The sequence below is a fragment of the Rhinopithecus roxellana genome, chromosome 14 (assembly GCF_007565055.1).
Source record: "Rhinopithecus roxellana isolate Shanxi Qingling chromosome 14, ASM756505v1, whole genome shotgun sequence".
NCBI lineage: Eukaryota > Metazoa > Chordata > Mammalia > Primates > Cercopithecidae > Rhinopithecus > Rhinopithecus roxellana.
Window position 1 is genome coordinate 60,256,902 of NC_044562.1, and position 27,259 is coordinate 60,284,160.

At 47.1% G+C, this 27,259-nt stretch overlaps 1 protein-coding gene across 2 annotated transcripts; it reads right to left on the minus strand.

Moving 5' to 3' along the window:
• Positions 1–27,259, minus strand: ASB1 (ankyrin repeat and SOCS box containing 1). Of its 2 annotated transcripts, none has more exons than XM_030916483.1 (5): positions 26,787–27,259; positions 20,149–20,295; positions 17,852–18,154; positions 7,438–7,823; positions 1–5,766 (listed from the first exon to the last, which is right to left on the minus strand). In XM_030916483.1, exons 1-5 carry the CDS (start codon positions 27,191–27,193, stop codon positions 5,639–5,641), a joined length of 1,371 nt encoding a protein of 456 aa, XP_030772343.1. In that variant the 5' UTR covers positions 27,194–27,259; the 3' UTR covers positions 1–5,638. The 2 variants fall into 2 exon arrangements, with proteins under 2 accessions (XP_030772343.1, XP_010356282.2); XM_010357980.2 differs by having other exon boundaries at positions 20,149–20,290; positions 26,787–27,081.

The following is a 27,259-nucleotide window of genomic DNA, read 5'->3' on the forward strand; positions in this document are numbered from 1 at the left end:
CGCTGACAGACGGATGCATGTCTTTATTTAGTTCGCTCATTCCAGGTTCATCCCGAATCTTCACATCTCACCCTCCCACCGTCAAAACAGGTCCCATGTAACAACAGGAAGGCCAAAAGCAACAGGCTTGCCCACAGTCCCCATCACCCCCCGCCCCACGGAACACTATGGGGACAATGGCACCTTACTTGAAAGCCACGGGTTTCAAACACTTTTAGGGGCACAACTCTCTTCAAACTGGAAACCATGAGCCACTAAATAAAACAGGCTGTCAGGGAGTTTCAAACTGGGCAACATTTGGGGTACGTCCCTGGAGCCCCAAGCTCCCTCAGAGCAGGTGAAAATTCCTGCTTCAGAGTCCTTCTTTCTATCCAATCACTTGAAACGTTCCATAGAAAGAAGAAAGAAAAAAAACTCCCTTCTTCTTGAAATGTGTACACCAAGATTTCACACGACCAACACTTCCACCTGTTGAAATAAACAGTCCACAACATTAAGGCATTTGAGGGCAATTAGAGGGAAATACAGCATTTATTAAAGTTACAATAGCATATCAAAAATGTCCATTATGCTTTTGAAGGCTCTTAACTAGGCACAAGGGCAGAAACAGTCATGATCCCGGCCACTGCAGGCAAACACGTGTTGATTACCAAAGCAGAAAGGGAGACAGAGGGCTGGTGGTGAGCATTCTCTTCAGCAGGTCCCCAGGCACCAGGCCCCCTCCAAGTCATGCCTCACATGTCCAACAGCAAAGAGAAGCAGTGGGAGCTGTGCAGACACCACAAGGCAGGGCAGGGCACTGCCGGCTAAATTACAGCAGCAACTGTATGCACGAAACAGCTTCTTCATAAACACCATTCTCAAACTGGATTTATGCACATTCATACACTACCTAGTATATCTAAGAGATCTTGAAATCAAAGCAACATAAAAAAGAGAGCCCCGCCTGCATTCCAGGCACTGAGCAGTGACATGTCAAGGCAACAGAGGCCCCTCTCCTGCCCCCATTCACTCCTCCATCCCACTGTCTGCTGAGAATTTCTAGTATTTATTCCACACATCACTGTGTACTTCAAAATCCGCACATTCCTCTCCGTGGGATTCTCCTGGAATGTGAATCCCACCACCGTGCATCATGTACGCATCTAAACTACTTCATTCCACACTGAGAGACTCGGGTTTGGAGCGGGAGGAGGCAAGTGAGGCATAAATGAGAAAGGAGGTCATATGGCCTAAACAGATACTTCCAGGAGTCCAATCCCAGCTGGCAGGGATCCAAGCCCCTGGAGGCCAGGCCTGCTTGCCGAGTAGAGACAGCCAGGTGAGGAGGCAGAAGCTGTAGCCCCAGAGCCAGAAGACCCACACTAGTGTCATCACCAACATACAGGGGAGCCACAGGCTCCCAGAGTCCAGGTCAAGGGGCAGTCCTCACCGAGAAGGCACACCAGCTTCCTGTGAGTGTGTCCCATGGAGCCAGGGGTGGCTAGAGGCCCATCACCATGGGTGTTTGCACTTCCTAAAACTGCACACAGCGATCTCCAAACTCGTTCTTCATCGGCAGCAGTGGAAATGCTGCAGTGCTGTCCGCCAGTGTACAGGCTGTTCAAGGACCCAAGAGGAATTTCTCACCAATACGTAAACATGCACCACAGCTAGACTGCGGTTCCCTGACTTTGGGATTTCAGAGACAGGTGAACTGAAGAAGAAATTCTGGGGCTGACAAACAGCAACCAACATTTTGTTTTGCAACCAAGAGCATTTCAAAAAGCAAAAATATTGCCCTCTACTTTTACCTTCATTACATAAAAGGACATTTTATCATCCAAATAAGGAAGAAAATAACCTCAAAACAAAAAACAATCCTTTAAGTTGAACAAATGTGACTTCATCAATTATTTACCATGCTGTTCTCATACATCTCACCTGCATAGAGCACTCTGTCCCCTGTGCTATGCTGTGGGCCACAAGGACTCTGGCCCATTGGGGCCCACAGTCCAGCCCGGATCTCCTAGGTCGCAGGCGCATCCAGCCCTGTCATCACCTCAAATGTGTTTCCACTAAGAAGAGGGACAAATCACCAGGACAGCGGTTTACATGCACATGGGGATTGCTTGCGTAACACACTGCTTCCCATGTGACCCCATAAAACCCTGCCAGAAAGGCACAGCAGGAAGCCTTGTCCCTGTCTAAAGTGGAGCCGCCTCTGTTAACAGGGACTTGGCCAAGGCCACAGGGATGGCAGCGAAGCACAGGCCAAGCGTCTCTCAGACAGACTCTCCCTTAGCTCAGTTCTGTGTCTGCTGTATCTTCCTCTCTTTCTCTCAAGAGCTTTTCATTTGAAAAATCAATTCATGGAAAAAGGAAAAAGAAAACTTACTTAAAACAATTGTTCCTTCTCTTTAAAATTACCTGTTTAACAAGTACATTTTAACTAAGTTTTCAAATGCCAAAAGAAAACACAAAAAACAAGCATTGTGGCCTTAAACACTTTTCTGGAACAAGGCAGAATATAAATAAATAAATAAATATATAAATAATGCGAGTGATACAAAGAGTCACAGAATGTGGGTGATATTGATGGGTTTATCTAAAACCCCTCACCCGAGACTCCAAAGCTGAATTCTCAGAGGTATCAACGTTGTCCCCACTCCACCACGGCCCAGCCCAGCCCATCGGTTGACAGCAGCCAAGGTCCAGGGCCCAGGACTCTGTTCCACGGCCAGCAGCTGCCCTGGCAGTGGTGATGGTCAGATGCTCCTGGGATGCAACCTGGGGAAACCTTCAGACTCCTTTCCCCTGGTCTGTCGAGCCCCTCTCCTGGGGAGGACTCTGGGCCAGTCAGGCAGCAGCCTCACTGAGATGGGACTTGGGTGCCCCAGGGCTCAGGAAGGTGATTTCCTAAAGTGTTTAGGTGGAAAGTGCTACTCTTTCCTATTCTGTATCCTGTCCTTGCCAACAGAAGAAAAAGGGAGCTTTAGTGAAGGGAGTGTCACTAAAACCAGGACGAATGACCTTAGCTACCCACCCTGTTTTCAGATTCATATTTGGCAGCTTTGAAACAAGACACCGAACCTCCGATTATCTGGATTCTGAAAAAATTGGCAAAGTCCGGCTTGAACAACGAGGAAGTTGAACATGTCCTCTGCAAATGAAAAGCTGAGACCCTAGACACCTGCAGGCCAGCCAGGCCAGGCCACAGGCCAGGGAAGGGCTGCGAGAGGCCCCCTCCTCCAGCTTTCTCTCCCCAGACACATCATTCCCTGGCCGGGTCTGAGTGAGGTTCCTCTGCAAGGATTCAGTCCATTCCTCCTAGAGAGACCAGGGGCAGTGACCTCGTCCCTCCGAAACAGACACTGGGCTGTGCAAAGGAACGTGACGCCCACGCTACCACACCTGGGTCCTTGCCTCTGTGCAGCCTGAAGGTCACACCAGCGCACTCATGCATGGGACTCCCATGAGGCAGCATTCCCAGGTGCCACTTTCCAAAAGTTCCAAGAACTGAGCCACCTCCTGCACCGGGCAGGGCTGGGGAGGCCTCATCCTTAACAGGCCCCTGCAGGAAGCACTCAGTAGAGCAGACAGAGCATGTCATGTGTCTAAAACACGGCTCACCTCGAGAAAAGTCACCCTCCTCTCCTACCCTGAGCCCAAAGGGTGGCAGGAAAAAGAGACTCGAGGTGGGAGGAGCTAAATACTAAGCCAGTAAAAAGCCAGAGTGCAGGGAGCTAACAAGCCTCCCTGAAAGCCCCTATCAGCCTACCAGGGTGATGAGCCACTGCCTATGCCCTCCAGTGACAAGGCCCAGTCCACTGTGGTGGCTCCAACTTCCATATCATCATCCTTAACTCCCTACAGCTCCTGCCCCGGCCACAGCCCAATTTCTGTCCTAGTCCCACTTTGGGTGCCACAGAGAACATGCCCACTCCCTCTCCCAGGCTGAAGCCCCCGCAGCACCTGGCCCCGGCTGTCCTGGCCCTCCCCTGCCACTCACCTGCGGATCCTCTCCTATCTGGGGAAGACCCTCCTGGCTTCAGCAGGACCCAATCCCACGCTCCCCTCGGGAACAGCACACAGCCCACATTTACACAACCATCGCAGCTTCTAACAGTGTCACCGCAGCTGAGGAAACACCTCCATTTACCCCTCTGAATCCCCTGAGGACTGTTCTTCCCTTCGGAACTGCATCTGCACACACACGGGTCAGCGGGGGTGACCCACAGAGCCCATTTGTGACACAGGGGGCCGGGGTCTAGAATTCTATCCTCAGGCTGTAGAACGCAGTATTGGCCAGACACTGCCTGCCTGCGAAAAGACGCAGCGATGCTACTAAGTAAATAAAACAATATCGTTGTTCAATTTTTACAAATTGGAATTCTCTTATTATAGAAAATCTAAACACAGATTTGAAATCTGCTCCTTCCTAAATATATCTGAAGTCTAGAATCATCATGGATCCATACAATGGTCCTCATGGGCTTCAAATGATGAAATGTGATTCACTGGAAACAGCAGCAACCTGGGAGGGCTCTGAGGCTGCAGCCACCAGCCTACCTGCCAGTGACCCTCACACCTGGCTGTGCAGCCCTGGGTGAGGGGAAGCCCCACCCACGCAGCCAAAGCTATCAGCAATGATAACCCAGGCCATCTCTCTCCGGGGAAAGACCTCTGACCTCACTGCTATCCCCTTGCATGGATTCTAGAAGCAGCTACCAAGACAAAAGAGCAATCAACCAACCGCCAGATGTTTTGTCCACTGGACAGCATGCACCTGGAGGCTCAGAACCACCCAGAGGACTTGCTGCATTTTTCACTTTCTGGTATGTGTGGGGGATAGAAGACAGCGCCTCGGGCATTTCCTCGCCTGTTAGAACTGGCAGTGAATGCTGTTGGAACGGTCCTTGGTCCCAAGGAAGGCAGTCATTACCTGGGGAGTTTGGGGTGGGCCTCCTAAAATCAATCACTGGAAGCTCCCTAAGGTGAAGTGGCAGAAAAATCATGACACCTGATGAGAGGCACAGAAGGTATCGGAACAGGTGCTGTGCAGCCAGGAAACCACCCTTGAATGAAGACAATCGCTAGGAGACCTCCACCACAAAGACAGAATACTGAAGTGGCAAGGAAGGGGCGTGTATGACAAGAGCATGTGTTACCCCAGGAGCGGGGAAAAAAACCAGCAAGTTCATGTCTGCATTTCTGTCCTCTATTTTGCTTACAAAACTCCCTTTTCATTGAGATACTAGAAGGCTTTAATCGAACAATCAAATTGAGAAGTAGAAAAATAAAGAGAAGCACAGTTCCAGAAGTGCTAGGAGTCCTCCCTACAGGGAAATTTGTAGGCCTCCAACCTCAGTCCCTACATGTACACATTCCATGGCCCGTTACATTAATATGCAACTGAAAATCCAGAAAAGAGAATTTGGGAAAAACAATAATAACTTTTGTATGAGCCTCTCAGCTGACAATGACCCAAGGACTGTTCGGCGGCCCAGGCACCTGAGGAGCAATGACAGTCCACGACGACATCTTCAGTAGCCACAGCCATCAGGATACCACCAGCAGCACAGCACTCAGGGCTCGGTGTCCACCTCCTCTGCAGATCACCTTCTCCCTTGCTGGAATCAACCGCAGCACTCGAAGTCTACTCATGAAGTAGAAACTTCTTTATGGGGTCTGGCAGAGGCAGCGAAGGAATCAGATGAAGCCGGTTTTTGCCAAGAGCTCTTCTCACAGCCACACGGCACAGACACAGCAAGGTTCTGGGAACACCTGGAGGCCGTGGGAAGAAAGAGAGGGATAAAGGAAGGTTCATTCTATCCTAGCTCTAGAGAGCAAAGGCAGCCAGAACTGGTAGCCAGAAGTGCACAAATGCTCACTACCAACTTCAAAATGCTCAGCGAAACACACAGTGATGGCTTTTCCTGATGGATGAGGAGAGCAGGCCCCAGGGAGGAAGGTCTCATTATCTGCTCCTTCTGTTGGTGGAAGGAGCCAAACCTCTCCAGCCTCATTAACTCGGGGCATCTGCTCCCTGGGTCACAACTCAACCATGTTTAATGCACTAGAGAAAGAAATCAGAGTGGACCACTGAAGGAAGGCCCCAGCAGGTGCAGGCCGCTGACGCTCAGCCTCTGTCAGCCTCTGTCAGCCTCTTCCCTTACTCAATCCCTGAGGCTCCACCAGAGCCTGGGGAACACAGGCCAAGCAGTGCTTGAGGGGCACAGGCTGACGACTTTGCCCCCAACGAAAAGAGCACAACCAAGTTCTGTCTCAATTAGCGAGGAAGCTGAGGAGTGGAATGGTCATAAATGCAAGCTGCTTTTTCTATCAGTATAGTTCCCAGCTGACCACTGATTAACTATTTGCAGGAAGGCTACACAGGAGCATGCTTTAATGAACTGGTTTAGGGAAATCCAGTAACAAAAACACAATGAATTTCAAGTCCTTTGAGAGGCACGGAGAAGGAAGAGGTTATCAACTTGGATGTCTCAAGACCCAGACTGGGAGCGGTGGGAGGGGCTGACACGCGGGCAGGAGGTCAAAGACGACACATGAGGTCAATGTCTGAATCCCAGAGAGAGCCTCGGACAACAAGACCTAGCTACGGATCGATTCCAATCTCTCGTGTGATTAATGCACTAATCTCTAACAAAATCTTTGTTCATAAATACGCAGACTAGGAACTTCATTGTAACAAAACTTAGGCTTATCACACAGTCCTAAGTAGCGAAACTTCAGTGGAACTGAAAGGAGAGTGATGAACCCTAGAAAGCCCCGCTTGCAATTTGTTTTAAGGGCTCACTTAAAAACCAGCATAAAAGAAGTCACTGTCTATAAGAATCTGGGGCCACAAATCAGAGCAAAAGGATAAAGAGAATATAATTTTAGACTAGGGCAGTGGCTCATGCCTGTAATCCCAGCACTTTGGGAGGCTGAGGTAGGCAGATTACTTGAGCCCAGGAGTTCAACACAAGCCTGGGCAACACAGCAAAACATCATCTCTACGAAAAATACAAATACTAGCTGGGCATGGTGTGCACCTACAGTCCCAGCTACTTGGGAGGCTGAGGTGGGAGGATCGCGTGAGCCCAGGAGGTCATGGTTACATGATTGTGATTGCGCCACTGTACTCCAGCCTGGGTGACAGAGCAAGACCCTGTCTCAAAAAAAAAAAAAAAAAAAAGAGCGAGAGAGAGCAGCATAATTCAAGGAGTTCTGACAATACACATGTACTTTTAGAGATTCCCTGATACCAGTTCTTGGTATTCAGGAATTTAAAAAGAGAAGATCAATCTGAACAACCATCTGGAAAACTGCGAGTGCTAACTGAAGATTCTGGCCAAGTGCTCAGTTGGAGGTTTTTGTTTTTTGTTTATTGCTACATCTTGATTCATTCAATCAACCCAGCCCACAAGTCAGAGCTGAACTCAAGCCACTTACTTCTGGCCTCTTTAAAGACCTGTAAGGCCTCAGGGTCCACCTTTCTTCTTCCTCTCGACTCTGGGCCCAACGATTCCCACTTCACTAGATTCAGGTTGGCTCCAAACTCCACCAGCAGGCTCACGAAGGCTGCCTCACAGCCGTGACGCAGAACAGCATCCATGACGCACCCAGGGGAGCCCCTGTAGAATCCCTGCGTGTTGACAGGACCATTGCAGTTGAAGTCGGGGTTCGCTCCTGCCAGGAGGAGCAGTCGGAAGCACTGGAGGTTGTGGTAGGCTGCGCTGATGTACAAGGGGCAGACCACCAAGGAAGTGAGCCGCCGGGAGAATCGGGGCTGGACGTCAGGAGTCAGGTGGTGGTTGACGTCAACATCAGCCCCATACCTGCAGGGAAGAAAGGGAAAGTCAGACCGTGCAGGGGACTGACCACAGCCCACAGATCCCACAGATCCCACAGCCACCCTGAGCAGAAGGCCTTGATTCAGCGACACCAGCTGCTACAGGAGACTCCACAGATCAGAGAGCTTCATTACATCCTGCAAGGTGAGGCAGCAGGAAAGAACTTGGAATCCCCAGACATACAAAAATTCCTAAGGGAAGTCCTTCAAACCTTTAAAGGTCCAATAATCCCAAGGCTATTTAAACTATTTCAGAGCAAAGAAAAAGAAGAGAAAGTTACAAATTCATGTGATGAAATTGGCACAAAAACCCCAAAACCGGACAATGGCCAAAGCATAAGAAAAACTCCCAGCTAATTTCATTTATGAGTGTCAACTTTTAAATCTTCCATAAAATTTTAGCCGAAAAGCATTCTTAAGAATATTAAGAAAGAAACATACCTTGACCTCATGGGAATTATCCCAAGAATGCACAGGTAGCTCCAATATTAGAAACTGTATTAATATAATCCATTGTAAAATGAGGCTAAGGGGAAAATCTTCTGATTATCTCTGCAGATGCAGAAGAAAAAAAAAAAAAGAAGGTGGGCATATGACAAAACTCAAGAGCTATGCATGTTTAAAAATGCTCAATAAAACAGAAAGTGATGGCTTTTCTTTAACATGATAAAACATACTCCCTCAGGCCAGAAGTCAGCACCTCATTTAACAGGGAAAGGCTTGAAGCACTCTGGCTAAAGCTGGAGCAAGACAGTATCCTGCTTTCCAGCCTCCTATGGAACACTGGTGTTAAAGGTACCCCGTGCAATCAGGCAAGAGAAAGAAATTAAATGCATAAAACTGGAAAATAAGAGGTAAAAATTTCCTATTTTCAGAAGATACCATGTGTCTGAAAAGCCCTAAATAATATGAAAAACAATTAACAAGCAATGAGAGAAATGACTGAAGTAGCAGGTTATCAAACCAACAGCCTTCATATAAAAAGTAGAAGGGAAAATTCCATTTATGATAGCAAAATAAATTTTACAATGACATATCTAAGCATAAACTTAACAATCAATGTCCAAAATCTGCATAAGGAAAATGATAGACTACTACTTAAAGTCAACAAAACCAGACCTAAGAGAACGGAAAGACGTAGCACAGCACTGATTCAGACTCAACATTAAGAAGATAATTCTTCCTAAATTTATTTTACAAATGAAAATGTCATTACTAGAACTAAGTAAGTTGATTACAAATGTAAAAAATAAAAGTAGCATCCCTGAAGCTACATTAGTTGATTTATAAAGTTCATCTGTAAGATCAAAGAAGATGAAAAAGTCAAGCAATAAAGGGGTAGGGGTGGGCGGTAGCCACACCATAAGTGAAGTTTATTATAAAGGCTAAAAATAAAACTGTGGTATTGGTACGTGTTGTGGAAAGTCAGGGACCCCAAACGGAGAGACCAGCTGAAGCCGCAGCAGAAGAACATAAATTGTGAAGATTTCATGGACATTTATGAGTTCCCCAAATTAATACTTTTATAATTTCTTACGCCTGCCTTTACTGCAATCTCTGAATATAAATTGTGAAGATTTCATGGACACTTATCACTTCCCCAATCAATACCCTTGTGATCTCCTATGCCTGTCTTTAATCTCTTAATCCCGTCATCTTCTGAGGAGGATGAATGTCACCTCAGGACCGTGTGATGATTGCGTTAACTGTACAAATTGTTTGTAGAGCATGTGTGTTTGAACAATATGAAATCTGGGCACCCTGAAAAAAGGAACAGGATAACAGCAATGTTCAGGGAATAAGGGAGATGGCCTTGGACTCCGACTGCCTGTGAGCCGGAGGGAACAGTGCCATATTTCTCTTCTTTCAGAAGCAAATAGGAGAAATATCACTGAATTCTTTTTCTCAGCAAGGAACATCCCTGAGAAAGAGAATGCACCCTGAGGGTAGGTCTATGAACAGCCCCCTTGGAGGCATCCGCCTTTTACGGTTGAAGCCGAAGGGATGAAATAAGCCCCGGTCTCCTGTAGCGCTCCCAGGCTTATTAGGAGGAGGAAATTCCCGCCTAATAAATTGTGGTCAGACAGGTTGTCTGCTCTCAAACCCCGTCTCATAATAAGATGTTATCAATGACAATGCCTGCCAAAACTTCATTAGCAATTTTAATTTCGCCCCATCCTGTGGTCTTGTGATCTCGCCCTGCCTTCATTTGCTTTGTGATATTTTATTACCTTGTGAAGTGTGTGATCTCTGTGACCCACACCCCATTCATGCACTCCCTCCCCTTTTGAAAATCGCTCATAAAAACTTGCTGGTTTTACGGCTCGGGGAGCATCACGGAACCTGCTGACATGTGATGTCTCCCCCAGACACCCAGCTTTAAAATTTCTTTCTCGTTCTCTCTCCCTTTACTTCTCAAACCAGTCGAGATGCTTAGGAAATAGAAAAGAACCCACGTTAACCATCAGGGGCAGGCTCCCCTGATAAGTATGTGAACAAAATGGCAGAATGATGGAACTTTAAGAAAATCTCAAAACGGGCCAAATTGCATATAGAAATTTGATATATGATAAAGGCAGCATCTCAAATGAGGGAGAGTGTAGATGTTTTACTGTTTTTTGGGGTAACTGGACATCCATATGGAAAAAGGTAAAAATATATCCATTCACCATAGCATATACCAGAATAAATTCCAAACTGACCATAACTTAAAATGTAAAATATGAAACCATGTAAAAACTAGAAAAAAAAACTCCAAGTAAAATTTGCGTAATTCTGACACAAAATCCACAAAGAAAATGCTTTTAACATGAAAATTTTTAAAAGAAAAACTCTTGCATAGCATAAGAATGACAAAACAACATAAGCAAAAGTAAACCAAGCAATGAAAAACTGGGGTAAAACGTTACAAAGGGGTTAAAACCCTTAACATATAAAGAGCTTCTAAAAGAAAAAGATCAATAGCCCTATAGAAAAATTAGAGATGGGGTTGGGCGTGGTGGCTCACACCTGTAATCACAGCACTTTGGGAGGCCAAGGCAGGCGGATCATCTGAGGTCAAGAGTTCAAGACCAGCCTGGCCAACATGACGAAACCCCATCTCTACTAAAAATACAAAAATTAGCCAGGCATGGGTGTGCCTGTAATCCCAGCCACTTAGGAGGCTGAGGCAGGAGAATTGCTTCAACCCGGGAGGCAGAGATTGCAGTGAGTTGAGATGGTGCCATTGCACTCCAGCCTGGGCCACAGAGCAAGACTTCATCTCAAAAATAAATAAATAAAAATAAAAATAAAAAAAATTAGAGAGATGGACAGCTACAAATGGCTCTTAGCCACATGAAAAGACATTCAGCCTCACTAGGAACAGAAATGCAAACTAAAACTATTCTGAGATATCACTTCTCACCTATCAGATTGGGAAAAATCCAAAAATTTATTGACCAGGCTTTTAGGAAACAGGAAATCTCATTCATTGTTTGAGCAACGGAAAGTGAACGTTCCTCCCGTGGGGGGGGGGGGGGGGGAATCTGTCAATCGCTAGTAAAATTACATATGCATTTACCCTTTGACCCATCAATCACACTTCTTGGGATCTACTTCCAAAATACATCTGCAAAACTATGAAAAGATGTATGCACAAGGCAATTCATTAAAGCACTATCCATAACAGCTGGAGACAGTATACCATCCATGTGTCCACTAACGGGACTGGCTGAATGAACCTGCAGCTCATCTGCACTATGCACCCCTGTACAGCTCTGAAAAGGAGGAGGGTCGCTGTACACTGCTCCGGAATGGCCTCCGAGCACAGGAAGAGGGAAAGGAAGCAGCACAGTGAAAGTGTACAGTCCACTACTGTTTCTATGGGGGAGGAGGTTGCAGTGTGCTTATGGTAAACCATGGAACTTTTTAAATGCCTATCTACTAGGGAGGGAGAGAACAGGATCACGGAGACAAGGATACAAGCTAGATTTCCAAAAATTTATACCATGGCCAAGCGTGGTATCTCATGCCTGCAATTCCAACACTTTGGGAGGCCAAGGTAGACAGATCACTTGAGGCCAGGAGTTCGAGACCAGCTTGGTCAACATGGCAAAACCCAGTCTCTACTAAAAATACAAAAAAGAAAAAAGAGAAAGAGCTGAGCGTCATACATACACCTGTAGTCCCAGCTACTTGGGAGGCTAAGGCATGAGAATCACTTGAACCCAGGAGGCAGAGGCTGCAGAGAGCCAAGATTGTGCCACTGCACTACAGCCTGGGAAACAGAGCGAGACTGTCTCAAAAAAAAAAATTATACCTTGTTTTACAATTTGACTTTGGAACCACGTAAATTTTTTATGTTGTAAAACAAAATTAAGTAAAAAGTAATCCTTAAAAACTGAAAGCAGTAGGATGTGGTGGCTCATGTCTGTAATCCCAGCACTTTGGGAGGCCGAAGCAGGCAGATCACTGGAGATCAGGAGTTCGAGACCAGCCTGACCAACATGGCAAAACCCTGTCTCTACTAAAAATACAAAAATTAGCTGAGCATGGTGGCGGGCACCTGTAATCTCAGCTACTCAGGAGGCTGAGGCAGGAGAATCACTTGAACCTGGGGGGTAAAGGTTGCAGTGAGCCGAGATCATGCCACTACTCTAGCCTGGGTGACAGAGCAAGACTCTGTCTCAAAAAAAAAAAAAAAAAAAAAAAAAAAAAAAAAAAAACTGAAAGCAAAAAGAAACACATGAACTCAATCAGGTATCCAGCTGGCGCCATGATGTGCTGCCCACTAGGACATCTTTCTTTTCAGGTACATTAAACATCCAGACTCCCATAATTAGCACAGACCACTCCCAGCATCAGGTTCACCTGGAAGGCCCCAGGCCAGGATGCACAGCTTGCTGGCAGGGCAGCGTCACACAGCTCTTCACATGGGCATGCACACAGCCATGAGTGAGGTGACCCCTAGGCTGCCCCTCCTGATCCCCACTGACAGCCCGATGGGAGGAAACAAAATTCACATAGGGCAGGTGCAGGAGCCGTCTGACGTAGAAGCCTCACTCTCCACCAAAGCCAATCTCTAAACGACTCCATCTACTTTACTTGCCCTTGTCACTGTACTCAGAGATGACCAAATATATGGCTCTCTATCAGACATTTAGGGTTCTTCCAGGCCAAGTGCAAACTCCCATTTTTACTCTAAACAGGGATCAGTCAATGAGGGGGCCCTGGCTCAGAGTCAGAGTTCTGACAAGGTAAGAAGGCCACCTGGCATGAGAGGTGAGAGTCCAAACAGGTCAGGAGCCATGTATGGGAAGGGGCAGCAAAACGAGGCTGGCTGGTGCCACACACGGACAACAAAGGCAATATGTGGAGGGCAGGGGAACCGGGTTTCTCACTGGTGAAAGGAGAATAATCAATGCGGAAAGGAAGAAAACTAGGATGAATCTTGTGGTGTGAGCCTGGATTAAGGTAGCCAGGTGAACTCCCATCAGTGTATAATAAAGATATATAAACAGAAATGTGGAATGTACATACAACCTTAGCTTGGTCCAACAGGAGGGCGTGAAAACAGTGATACCCCAAAAGCAACAGGCACTTCCAGTGTCCAAAGGCAGGTTCCACACACCATTCTTCACTAAAAGAAACCAGGACTCCTTGGAGAAATAACTTATTCCAGGACTGCGGCAGTCAAAGCGCAAGATGAGCCAAGAACATCTTTTACAGGAGAAAGCAAGGAGCTGCTCACAGAACGATTCAAGACATGTCAAAAGGACAGAGATGGCTTGAAACAGCTGTCAGTAGCCAAACTGAGACAATATGAGTATCAAAATAAGTAACAATAATAACTCATTGGACAAATCAGAAAACTATGGTCTACACTAACAAATAAATAAATGAACAAATTAAAAATCTGAGATGAACAAGACACATACATGGTTGTAAGCGCCCCTCCACAAAATACTACTTACAGAGGAAAAGGAATAGCTTTACGGTAGCAAAACACAGCAGGCACCACCTTAATCAAATAACGGAAGTGAGTATCGGCAGTAATGGGCACACGGAGATCATACGCAGCCTGATAGGATGGGAATGTGAATCTCACTTCGAGATTCCTGACCAAAACGCACGACGTGACTCTAATCTGAATCAACGTTAGAGTCGGCACCTGTTTTCTTGAGCTTTCATCAGCCCACACGGTCCCGCAATGTCTCACAAGATTTGTCACCACCAAAGTATATCATTTGTAATAGGAAAGGGCAATATGTGGGGAGCAGCGATGACGGGGCCAGAACACACAGGGTGCAGGGAGGACAGAACAGCGTCACCTTCCGTGCTGCAATCACAGCGCTCGCCAACAGGTAAGGCCAGCAACCACACTTTCTAACCATCTCACACCATCCTAAGTGTCCAGAGAAACGTTCCCCTGGAACCAAAACTGCTGCTTTCAGGCAGCACAGGCCTGAGGACGAGCACATGGACCAACACACTCACATGACAATGAACTTCCTCTACAAACACAAACACCACCCACTCGCCAAGACATTCTAGGAGTGACAGGGGAAGCATTCTAAAGCACACAGAGCCAATGAGAAATTGATACTTTACTTCATACACGCAACCAATTAAGCAAAGGAAAACTAGATCTCAAGCAGTGATGGTTTTTTCCTCCTTATTCTTCGGGAAAATCTTCCAAAACGTTTGTAGTTTTGGGCAATATGACAATCTGGTATTAGCTGAGCTATGGGAAAGATAGCCCTTCATCCACTCATAAAAATATCCTGGATGAGATCCAGTTAATTTTAATCCTGAATATTTTCCAAATTCCTCTATTGCTTTTAATATCACTGGCAAGGAACCACTGGAAGAACTCAATAAATCAATATAACTTTTGCACATACAGAAATACCACTCTGTACCTTTTTTCTAAAATATGAGCAATACATATCAAGGGAATTTACAAATAACAGAATGGAGGTGACTTACAGAAGGACAGAAAATTACAACAGTGAAAGATGAGAGCCCTAAGGGGACTGGCACAGGGAAGGCAGAAGCTAAGTTATTTCCAGATAACATCACTGTTGAGTAACTTAACCACATCACTCTACTTTCCAAGTCAATTATCTTGGAATTTAGAACATAGAAAACTTTTTAATAGAATAATACATGTTCTTGGTACCACCTTGTAAAAGTAATGTCCTGTGCTCCGGTGAGGGAGTAAGATGTCTCAGTAACATTTTCGCAAGAAGGGCATCTGGGGCCAGGCGCGGTGGCTCACGCCTGGAATCCCAGCACTTTGAAGAGGCCGAGGTAGGGGGATCACGAGGTCAGGAGATCGAGACCATCCTGGCTAACATGGTGAAACCCCGTCTCTACTAAAAATACAAAAAAGTAGCCGGGCGTGGTGGCAGGTGCCTGTAGTCCCAGCTACTGGGGAGGCAGAGGCAGGAGAATGGCATGAACCCAGGAGGCGGAGCTTGCAGTGAGCCAAGATCGTGCCACGGCACTCCAGCCTGGGCAACAGAGCAAAACTCCATCTCAAACAAAGAAAAAAAAAAGAAGGGCATCTGTATATGTACTTCTCGGGTAGCCTGCAGGTAACTCAAAGCAGTTGTGCATCATGAATTGACTGAAATACCCAAAGGGATTTCTGGAACCAACATGGAATTTCACTGATTGATCCTACTCAAAAACATTTCCAAACTAATAGCTTGCATTCTCCAAGGTGCAAAGACATGGGACTGAGGTAACTTAGATAATCAGGTTAGAAATCCTTAAAAAGAGGGAAAAAGCCTCACAGCTTTATCACCCTCTAACATAACAACCTTACCACTCTCATTTCTTTATCCTCCCAAAAGCCAATTGTGTAGCTATTTAATTTATAAAACCCTTCAACAGGAAAAACACATTCTCAGTACCTAATTTAAAGACCATGTTCTGTGCTGGGTAAAGGGAATCCCAGGTCCCTGCATCAGAGCCACCCTGGCTGCAGCGTGTAACAACAGAACCCTTACCTAATCCTTTTCAATATGGAAAAATTTCCCTGAGAACCAGCTACCTAAACTGCACCCTGTCCAAACACAAAGCAATTTGGTCTCCAGAGTAAGACAGGGAAAAAAGCATCTTTGCTGGAAAGAAGTCACTAGAAACATGAAAAATAAAAACAATCTGGTTCAAACAGAAAAAAAAAAAGGTAACCATTAGTATGATTAAAATAAGACCGTAGGCCAGGTGCGGTGGCTCACGCCTGTAATCCCAGCACTTTGGAAGGCCGAGGCGGGTGGATCACGAGGTCAGAAGATCGAGACCATCCTGGCTAACACAGTGAAACCCCATCTCTACCAAAAATACAAAAACTAGCTGGCAATGGTGGCGGGCACCTATAGTCCCAGCTACTCAGGAGGCTGAGGCAGGAGAACTGCTTGAACCCAGGAGGCAGAGGTATGCAGTGAGCCAAGATCGGGCCACTGCACTCCAGACTGGGCAAAAGAGCAAGACTGTCTCAAAAAAATAAAATAAATTAAGACTGTAAACCAAATACAATGGAAGGGGAAAGCAAAAAAAAACACATATGAAGAAAAGATATCAAATGGAAATAGTTACAAAACAGAAAGATAACAGAAACAAACCCGAACATCAGCTATAGCAATAATGTGAACTGTATTAAAAAACAAAACTTGGCCGGGTGCAGTGGCTCACGCCTGTAATCCCACCACTTTGGGAGGCCGAGGCGGGCTGATCACGAGGTCAGGAGATAGAGGCCATCCTGGCTAACACAATGAAACCACATCTCTACTAGAAATACAAAAAAAGAAATTAGCCGGGTGTGGTGGCGGCACCTGTAGTCCCAGCTACTGGGAAGGCTGAGGAAGGAGAATGGCGGGAACCCGGGAGGCAGAGCTTGCCATGAACTGAGATCGCGCCACTGCACTCCAGCCTGGGCGACAGAGAGAGACTCTGTCTCAACAACAACAACAAAAAAAAACTCCTGGACAAATAGTTCCACACAAGCACAAATAGAACTTCTGACACTCCCTAGGATTAAAACTAAATATTACATAATGCCATGTAAATGGGCCTTCAATAAAATTAATAGTACTCTTGTTTCGATAGAGCATAATACCTAAGCAGGAACTTTTATGAGCTCAATTAGCATCAAAATTTTCAAAGCAAAACCTATTCAAAGTACAAGGGGAAAAAATGGCAAAATCACAAATGTGATGAGAGACTAACAGACTTCTTTAAATTTCTGGCAGATCCAATGACAAAAATGTTAAAAAAAAAAAAAAAAAAAGAGAGCGAGCAAGCTAACCTAACAAAGTGTAATATGTAAATAAAACACCCATGGTCATGTACCCGTTTCAAGCATTCACAACAATGTAGTCTGACATTAAAAAATAATAATGTCAGCACTGTGGTGCACAGCTGTAGTGTCAGCTACTAAGGAGGCTAAGGAAGGAGGATCACTTGAGCCCAGGAGTTTGAGGCTGCAGTGAGCTATGATCACCCCACAGCACTCAAGCCTAGGCAACAGAGTAAGACCCCATCTCAAAAACTAAACAATAATAATAATAATCTTTTTAATTCAAAGAATCCCCAACATGAAAACTATCTTAGCATAATACAATAAAAAGTGTTATTAAAACCTTATCTTCCATAACTCTAAGAACAAAGAGGAAATCAACTTCAATTAGAGCTATTTAAATAATAAGGAAAAAGCTCAGACAGGATGGTCAAAACGATAGTAAAAGGTAAAACGTTGCAAGTTTGCATTCTTAATCAAGAAAAAATGAATAAGCAATCAACTCAAAAGGGAAAAAAACAAAAAATCAGAAAAAGATAAAAGTAGATATAAAGGAACAGGTAAGCAGAGAGACAAAGAGAACTGATAAAGTCAAGAGGCAGCTCTTCAGAAGGCCAGCAAAACAGGCGAGTCATCTAAAGAGCCGAATTCTAAAGACAGAAAAACTGCAAATACAGAGAAGAAAAATGAAGTGGCTGCAGGAGCCAGGCAAGCTCCGCAGTACTGACCTGATAAGGGCCTTCAGGATGTCGGCCCGGCCCACGCGAGAGGCGTGGTAGACGGGGGTGCTGCGATGGTGCCGGCTTCCGTTGGGGTCCGCGCCAGCTTCAAGAAGGATCTGGGTACTCTCTAGGTGCCCGTTCACCACAGCCACATACAGGGCCGTCTGTCCTTTTACGTCCACCAGATCCACCTCGGCCCCCTTCCGGATGAGGAAGTCCACACAGTTCCCATGGCCTGCAGTGGCCGCGATTCGCAACGGTGTGCAGGGGAGCCAGCCACAGCACCAGACAGACTTCTCATTGATGCGGCTGCAGGAGGAACACAAGGGGGCTCATGAGAGGCAGCCGCAGGACAGGGACGGGCTGCACTGCCCCCCTCACCCTGGCAGCATGGACACAGTCCCCCTCTGGTTAATAATACCTCCACCGGGGCTCTGCCTTCTGAAACGCTCTCACACATTTCCCCTATGGGACCTGGGCATGGCAGGGCAGGCATTACGAGCCCCATTCCAGGGACAGGAAACTCAAGGCACCAGCAGAATGATCAGCACCAAAACTAAGATCTCTAGTTCTTTATTTCCCGACTGCCGTCCGAAGTGCCTTCCTCTACAAAGGTGGGAAGGGTCTGCCTGGGAGGCAGTGCCGAATGAACAGGAGTCTGGGTAAGAGCCCCTAGGCTGCTCTTCCCCAGTTACCATTTGTGAAGGCTTGAGACTGGGCCTCTCTCTGGGCCTCAGCTTCCTCACCAGGACTAGCTGACTATGTAGGCCCCCAAACTCTAACACTGCACAAATCATGGCCTGAAGGAATCACTAAGGTGGCACGGGGGCTACACCCCTGGCCAAGAGCAGCAGAGGAACCTGTCCACACTCAGCTCTCGGCAGATGTCACAATTAGACTGCAAATGCCTGCCCCACCCACCGACCCAGCAAGGCAGCGACCGCAACAGGTTCACAGCGAGCTCCCAGTGTCACTGAGAACAAAGCTCAGGGGCCCAGAGCACCAAACCAGGGCCCAGGAACATGCAGCGGAAGCAGCTCCCAAGCCAGCCCTCAGGGCTCCTCCGCCAGCTGTGTGTAGGCTCTGACTGCCCAGGAAGTTGAGGAACACTCCAGTAACTCATCACCGAAGAAAACAGCAATGGGAAAATGTAAAGAACCAGAGATGCCCTGAGCCTCAGTAAAAGGAGGCGAAACAGTGCTGGGAAATGCAGTGTGGAAAGACTTGGACTGAGACCTCACCGAACTCTATTTCATTCTGCTACATCTGCAAGTTGAATTAAGGTTTTCTTTGGGCGTGAGTTATCCACTTTACATATCTGTGCGTAATCCATCTGTCTTCCTATGACAGTCCTTTCTGGAATTTTTCTTTTAAATACTGATATCTGTTCTGATTAAATACTGCTAAGGCACTAGAAGGAAATGAAGAAATACATTCCTGTACTGTTAGAAATCCTTTTCTTGGGAACTATGCAAAGAAAAGTTGTGGCGTTAGTCTCGGCACAAACATGCAGGCACTGCTTCCATCACTGCACTGGCATGTGGGTCCTGAAGGGAAAGCGGAAACACAACAGCAGCATGGCTAGTTCCTGGCTGCCACTGAGTTTAAGCTGTAGCTGGGACTCCCGACCTTAGACCCGCAGAACAATCAGAGAACACTCCAGAGAGCAGGCAGACTCTGCTCTCCCAGGCAGCCTGAGCAGGGAGAGGGAGGGGCAGGCGTCACCTGCCGCGAAGGAAGGGCTGGAGACGTTTTGTGGGGACAGGCAGAGTTTGGCAAGGCCAGGGAAGGGAACCACTGATGAGGGGAACAGTAAGGAGAAGGCTGATGAGGTAAAGGGCCTAAGGCTGAGGCCCAGGTCCCGGGGGCAAATGACTGAGGGCCTGAGAAGCTGGAGGAAAGGGCACCAGGAAAGCTGGTGAAGCAGGGTGATCGCACAGAAGCGCCTGCAATCGAGAGCCACAAGAGACCCAAGATGGGGCAGGGCCACCACTGAAGAGGGAAACAGTGGTACCTTCAGGAGTGACATCAGGAGGCTGAGGCCCACAGAAGGCCAGAAGTTGCCAGAAGACACTAAGGTCAATGACAGAGCAGGACCTGAACTCATGGCTCCCTGCCCACTGTCTGGCTGTCTCCTACAACTCTGCCCATGCTGCCTGATTCTCCTTTATCCCCGTCCTCTAAAACTGGAACACATCCCTCCCAACATCAGGGTCTGCATCTGCACAGGGACTATGGGGCCCAGCTTCATGCAGACCTGCAGGGCCCAAGTACCCGGACCAGCCCCGGGGCAGGCCACTCACCTCCGGTAGCTCTCCTCTTGCAACAGGCTCCTGAGCGTCTGGAGGTCCCCGACGTAGGCTGCATCATGGAGCCTCGTGTCCTCACAGTGCTCCAGTGGGTGATCACAAAACTGCTCCCTCAGCCACTCCTTCAGATTACGACCTGCACTGAAGAGAGGGGCTCCTGTTAGCTCGGGGAGGCCCTGCCAAGATGAACCAAAAGCAGGTGCCATCTGCAGCAAGCCTTCCCTCTCCCAGCTGCAGGGCACCTTCAAATGCTCAAGAAATAAATGACAAGCTGGGCATGGTGGCATGTCTATAATCCCAGCTACTCAGGAGGCTGAGGCAGGAGGATCACTTGAGGCCAGGAGTTCAAGACCAGCCTGGGCAACACAGCAAGACCCTGTCTGTAAAAACAAAATAAATAAACCACAGAAAATGGTAGAAACTTTCCCTTATTAAACTAGCACACTCCTGACACCAACCCTGACAAAAATATTTTTAAAAGTTGATGGGGCCCAGGAACTATAACCCAAACCTACTGAAGAATAAAGAAGCAAGATCCTAAAGAAAATATCAGCAGACTGAATCAATATTGTGTCAAAGAATCTACTGATAAGCCAAACCTGAAGAATGCAGATGCAAGATTCTAAAGAAAATATCAGCAGATTGAGCCAGGCAAGGTGGCTCATGCCTGTAATCCCAGAACTTTGAGAGGCCAAGGCAGGCAGATCACGAGGTCAAAAGATCAAGACCATCCTGGCCAACATGGTAAAACCCCGTCTCTACTAAAAATACAAAAAATTAGCTGGGTGTGGTGCCGCACGCCTGTAGTCCCAGCTACTCGGAAGGCTGAGGCAGGAGAATTCCTTGAACCCAGAGTCAGACGTTGCAGTGAGCCAAGATCGCGCCACTGCACTCCAGAGCCTAGTGACAGAGCAAGAGTCCATCTCAAAAAAAAAAGAAAGAGAATATTAGCAGATTGAATCAATATTGTATCAAAGAATCTACTGAATAAGCCAAACCTACTGAAGAATACAGAAGCAAGATCCTAAATATCAGCAGACTAAATCAATATTGTATCAAAGAATCTAGCAAATATCTTAATACTGGGAAACTATGAAGGAGAACCATAGTCATCTCCTTCACTACAAAAAAGACATACGGCAAAATCCAAGAGCTGAGCAAATGCTGCTATCTGCTACAAGGGTGACTCCCTACCATGCTGCCCTGGGCAACGGCCACAGCGAGGCCTGCCTAAGAAACTCCTCAGACAGGTACACTTGACCATAGAGAAATCCCACCTCAATAAAAACAAAGGTTAAAAATACATGTACGTAAATACAAATCCAGCCCATTTAACGAAGACTATAAAACTCAAAGACAGCACAAAAGAACAGAATAAGCAGAAAAAAACAGCAAGTACTTGGATTAAAAGATTCAGTATTTAAGGAATTTTAAATAAAGTGTAACCCATTTCTTTGGTGTTTTGTTATCAGATGTCGCAAAAAAATTCCAAAGTTTATTTGAATATATAAGGGAGAAGAACTTTTTTGGTGTAGTAAGTGTACAGAGAAAAGACCTACCCTACCAGTTAACAGAACGCTCACCAGAATAAAAAAGATAAATCAAACCATCAGCTGCCCAGAAAGACCTCAGTATAAACAACTTAATACCGGCAGCCTTCATTTCACTGCATTTCACTTTATCAAGCTTCACAGGTAATTGTGTTTTACTAACTGAAGGTTTGTGGAAACCCTGTGCTGAGCAAGTCTTTTGGTGCCATTTGTCCAACAGGCTGTGTCCATTTTGTATCTTCTGGGTCACAATCTGGTAATTCTTGCAATAGTTCAAACGTTTTCATGATTATTTTATCTGTTTATGGTGATGAGTGATTTGTGATGTTACTATTGTAATTGTTTTGGGGTGCCACAAACTGTGCCATATGAGGCAATTAACTTAATCCATCAACGTGGTCTGTGTTCTGACTGCTCCACCAACCAGCTGCTCCCTCTCTCCCCTCAGGCCTCCCTGTTCCCCAGACACAATATTGAAATTAGGCTAATTAATAACCCTACAACGGCTTCTGAGTGTTCAAGTTAAAGAAACAGTCACACATCTCTCACTTTAAAATTAAAAGTTGGAAATGTTTAATCTTAATGAGAAAGGCATGTGGAAAGCTGAGAAAGGTTCAAAGACAGGCTTCTTGTGCCAAACAATCAAGTTGTGAATGCAAAGGAAAAAGAGCTTGAGGGAAATTAAAAGTGCTACCCCTGTGAAGACACAATTGATAAGAAAGCAAAACAGCCATATTGCTGATATAGAGGAAGTCTGAGTGGTCTGGAGATACAATCAAACCAGCCACAACATTCCCTTAGACCAAAGCCTAATCCAGAGCAAGGCCCTAACTCTCTCCAATTCTATGAAGCCTGAGAGAACTGAGGAAGGTGCAGAAGCAAAGTCTGAAGGTAGCAGAGGTTGGTTCACGAGGTTTAAAGAAGCCATCTCCACCACACAAAAGTTCAAAGTGAAGCAGCAAGTGCTGATGTGGATGCTTCAGCAAGTTATCCAGAAGACATGGCTAAGATAATTGATGAAGGTGGCTACTTGGTGTTTTTTCTGCTTATTCTGTTCTTTTGTGTTGTCTGAGTTTTACAGTCTTCAAAAACAACAGATTTTCAATGTAAAAGATGCCATCTAGGACTTTCATAGCTAGAGAGGAGAAGTCAATGCCTAGCATCAAACCTTTAAAGGACAAGCTGACTCTCGTTAGGGGCTAATGCAGCTGGTGACTTTAAGTGGAAGCCAATGCTCATTCACCATTCCAAAACTCCTTCTGCCTGTGCACTATAAATGGATCAACAAAGCCCAGGTGGCAGCACATCTGTTCACAGCATGATTTAGTGAATATTTTCAGCCCACTGTTGAGACCTACTGCTCAGAAGATTCCTTTCAAAATAGTACTGCTTGCTGACAATACGCCTGGTCACCCAAGAGCTCTCATTGAGATGTACAAGACTCATGCTGTTTTCATGCCTGCGAACACAGCCATTCCGCGGCCAAAGGATCAAGGAGTCATTCTGACCTTCATGTGTTATCATCATTTAATACATTTTGTCAGGCTATTGCTGCCATAGGTAGTGGTTCCTTGGATGGATCTGGGCAAAAATGAACTGAAAGCCTTCTGGAAAGGATTCACCAATCCAGATGTCATTTAGAACATTTGTGATTCATGGGAGGTCAAAATATCAACAGGAGTTTGAATAGATTCCAACCCACATGGATGACTTTGAAAGGCTCAAGACTTCAGTGGAGGAAGTAACTGCAGATGTGGTGGAAATCACAAGAGAACTAGAATTACAGCCTGAAGATGTGACTGAACTGCTGCAATCTCATGATCAAACTTGAACGGATGAGCAAGGAAAGCAGTTTCTTGAGATGAAATCCACTCCTGGTAAAGATGCTGTGAACACTGTCATAATGACAACAAAGGATTTAGAAGGCCACATACACTTCGTTGATAAAGCAGCAGCGGGGTTAGAGAAGACTGACTCCAATTTTGAAAGAAGCGCTACTGTGGGTAAAATGCCATCAAACAACATCTCATGCTACAAAGAAATTTCATGAAAGGAAGAGTCAGTCAACATGGCAAACTTCATTGTCATCTAAGAACCACCACAGCCCCCGGTAAGTCAGGAGCCATCAATACTGGAGAAAAACCCTCCACCAGCAAAAAGATTGTGTCTCACTGAGAGCTCAGATGATGGTTAGCATTTTTCAGCAATATTTTTAAATTAAAATGTGTACATTTTCAGACATAATGGTATTATTGCACTTTTTTTGTTTTGTTTTTTTGAGATAGAGTCTCACTCTGTGGCCCAGGCTGGAGTACAGCAGCAGATCTCAGGTCACTGCAAGCTCCGCCTCCCGGGTTCATGCCATTCTCCTGCCTCAGCCTCCTGAGTAGCTGGGACTACAGGCGCCCGCCACCACACCCGGGTAATTTTTTTTGTGTGTATTTTTAGTAGAGACGCGGTTTCACCGTGTTAGCCAGGATGGTCTCGATCTCCTGACCTTGTGATCTGCCCACCTCAGCCTCACAAAGTGCTGGGATTACAGCGTGAGCCACCGTGCACAGTCTATTACACTCTTAATAGACCATATTATCACCATGTAAACATAACTTATATATGCACCGGGAAACCAAAAATTTCATGTGATTTGGTTTATTGCAGTGTTCACTTTATTACAGTGTTCTGGAACTGAACACACACTATCTCCAAGGTATGCCTGAATGTGATAAACTGGCATCACAATCAGCGAGAATGGAAGAGTATCCAACAAATGGCATCTGTACAATTAGATACTTATTAGGAAATAATTGAGTTATTCAACTCACATCATAACCCAAAATAAATTCCTGAAGATTCAAGAGTTTTGTAAAAATAGTTATATAGATTCGTGTGTAAGTAAAGAGCAAAAACTCAGACTGCTTGGATTCAAGTCCCTGCTCTGCCATGCAGTCCTAGTGTGAGACCAGACAGGCAGGTATAAAGCACCCCCTCCATAAGGGGGCTCTTTCCAGATGCTGACATTGTTTTTTATATTAAAATTAAATCTCTTTTGAGTACTACTGTACATGAGACTCAACCACAGGTACAATGGGGGTGATGAGTAAGTGTCCGTGCTCTCCAGGGTTTGACAGTCCATTGAGTTGCTCATGCTGATCCCCTACCAAGACCAGCCGCAGATCAACAAGCAGGCATGAACAGCTCTTTAAGCCACCATCCCAATCTTCCTTCAGTAATTATCCTCCCCTGTAATTACTCCACAGTTGCAGTTACTATAGGGTGAAAAAGTTCAAAGTCGGAGTGGGAAAGATTCCGGTGTAGGACAACACCCAACAGGTAAATGGCGGCCACAGGACTTTTGCTGAGCCCTCTTCTGGGCCCCCTCTCCTGGCCTCTGTGCTATCCATTCCTGGCCCTGCTCAAAGTAGACTCAATCTTTCCCCAGCTCCAGATTCAAAAGCAACTTCAAGTTTGTGTTTTGCTGATCAGCTACTCCAAGGACAACATAACTGCCCCAGGATAGCACTTAAGCTTCAACTGAAAATCGGTTGCCCCTCTACCCCAGCCCTGAAACACACTGCATAACAAAACAGCAGTGCATGAGGATATAAAAAGGAGCCCTCAGCCGAGTGTGGTGGCTGCCGCCTATAATCCCAGCACTTTGGGAGGCAGAGGAGGGCGGATCACCTGAGGTCTAGAGTTCGAGATCAGCCCAGCCAACATGGTGAAACCCTGTCTCTACTAAAATACAAAAATTAGCCAGGCATGATGGCCAGCACCTGTAATCCCAGCTACTAGGGAGGCTGAGCAGGAGAATCGCTTGAACCCGGGAGGCGGAGGCTGCAGTGAGCTGAGATCACCCCACTGCACTCCAGCCTGGGCAACAAGAGCGAAACTCCATCTTAAAAAAAAGGAGCCCTGTGCAGCTGACAAAGCCCGTGTTTCTTCCCCAGGACCCCTCTTTATACTGGGAAGTAGCTGTTAGTCCTCTTTTTCCCACGAACACCTATCATTCCGTCTTTCACTCTCACAAGAGATGACATCCTAGACCCTAAGGTCCTGGCTGTCTCTGAAGTCAAAGTCAATGCCAACCAAAGCCCAGGATGGTAGATGCTATGTCTGGCTTGTTCTGGTCACTGCAGTATTCTCCGCTGGGTCTAGCCAACAGCAGGTCTTCAATACAAGTCTGTTAAATGATTGGAAGGAGGTGGGGAGGGAAGGATGGATGGAAAAGCCTATCTGCACCAGTCTCCAAGTCAATCTTTTGAGATTTTTAAGAAATTTATTGGTTTATCACTAAGAAGCAGCGGGACCCCTCCAAAGACAAATATAGGTATGTAAAAAAAGCCCAGAGCACATGAAACTATTGGCGCGAATGGCAAGCTCAGAAAACCTGCAAGAAGGAACTCCCACCACACCACCGGGAAAGGGGAACCTGTCCTGACCGCTTCCTTCACATCTGCATGGTAGGGACACTTCAAGGTGGAGACTCTTAAGTAGGACAGTTATTTCGGAAGGTGGGTGTGAGCCTTTCTGTCTGCCTCCTTTGCTGGTGGGCCAAAGGCCCCTGGACATGCTGTGTCACTGACGAGCTCGCTGGAGACGGCATCCCCGTCGTCCCTGGTCTGTGCCTGTGGGAGGTGGGAAGGCTGCTCCGCTGTACCACCAGACACGCCGTGGGCGACAGAATGGTGAAAAGGTGCCTGCCCTCCCTACGGCTACCCTCTGGCTGGCTTTCCTGATCCGTGCGCTCAGAGATGGAAGGTGGCCCACTCCTACTCTTGCGGTTGGGTCATGTCAAATCCGTATCGGCTAACGGGAGGGAAGTTACGAGCAAGTTCCACCGGAAAGAAAATCTAGCGCGGGGACGGCACTCGAGGCCGAGGAGCGGGCAGCGCGTCCGTGGTGGGGTCGCCCAGCACTGCGAGCCGCGCTTACCGTGACCCCCGGCCCGCGGGGCGCGGCTCCCTGGCTCCCCCGTGGACCCGGCCAGGACGGGACCAGGACGCAGGGCCTCGGTAGGTACGCCGGAGCCAGCCCTCCGCCATCCCCACAAGCCCCGCGGCCCAGCGGCCGCGCGCACGTTACCTGCGGAGCCCGGCCCTGCCCGCCCGTCTGGGCTGCCGCCCTCCGCCATGGGTGCTTCGGCCTCCGCGGCCGCCCCGGGCCCGCGCGCGCCCCGCGGGCAGGAAGGAGAGCGGCCCGCGACCACTTCCGGCGCCGAGAGCGAGGGGGCCACGTCGGAGTCGCGGCTTCCGGCGGGCGCGCGCCGGCCTCACTAGTTTCCGGGACCGCGCAGGGGCCGCACCTCCGTTTCCGGCCTCGCTGCCGAGCCGGGTGCTGGCTGGTCTCGATGTCTGGCTAGGACTTCGCCAGTAACCGACTCTCAGGATGCCGGCCACGCTGTGGCTTCCCGGCATAAGAAGCCAAGGAGTCGGAATGCGCGTTGCCTGGGGCAGCACCCTGGAAATTTCGGTCGGGCGGGCAGTCCCCATCCCACGGACGGGGCGTGGCTTCTCCAGATGTGGGCGGGGCCCCGAGGGCCGTGGTTGGCGGGACCC

Bases quoted from the DNA above. Each gene is read 5' to 3' on its own strand.
- ASB1 (XM_030916483.1), bottom strand. From the start codon at position 27,193: ATGGGGACTGCCCGCCCGACCGAAATTTCCAGGGTGCTGCCCCAGGCA. The intron at 20,296-26,786 runs GTAACGTGCGCG...CCCTCTCTTCAG, and splicing joins GGCAGGGCCGGGCTCCGCAG to TGCAGGTCGTAATCTGAAGG. The intron at 18,155-20,148 runs GTGAGTGGCCTG...TTCCTCCTGCAG, and splicing joins CAAGAGGAGAGCTACCGGAG to CCGCATCAATGAGAAGTCTG.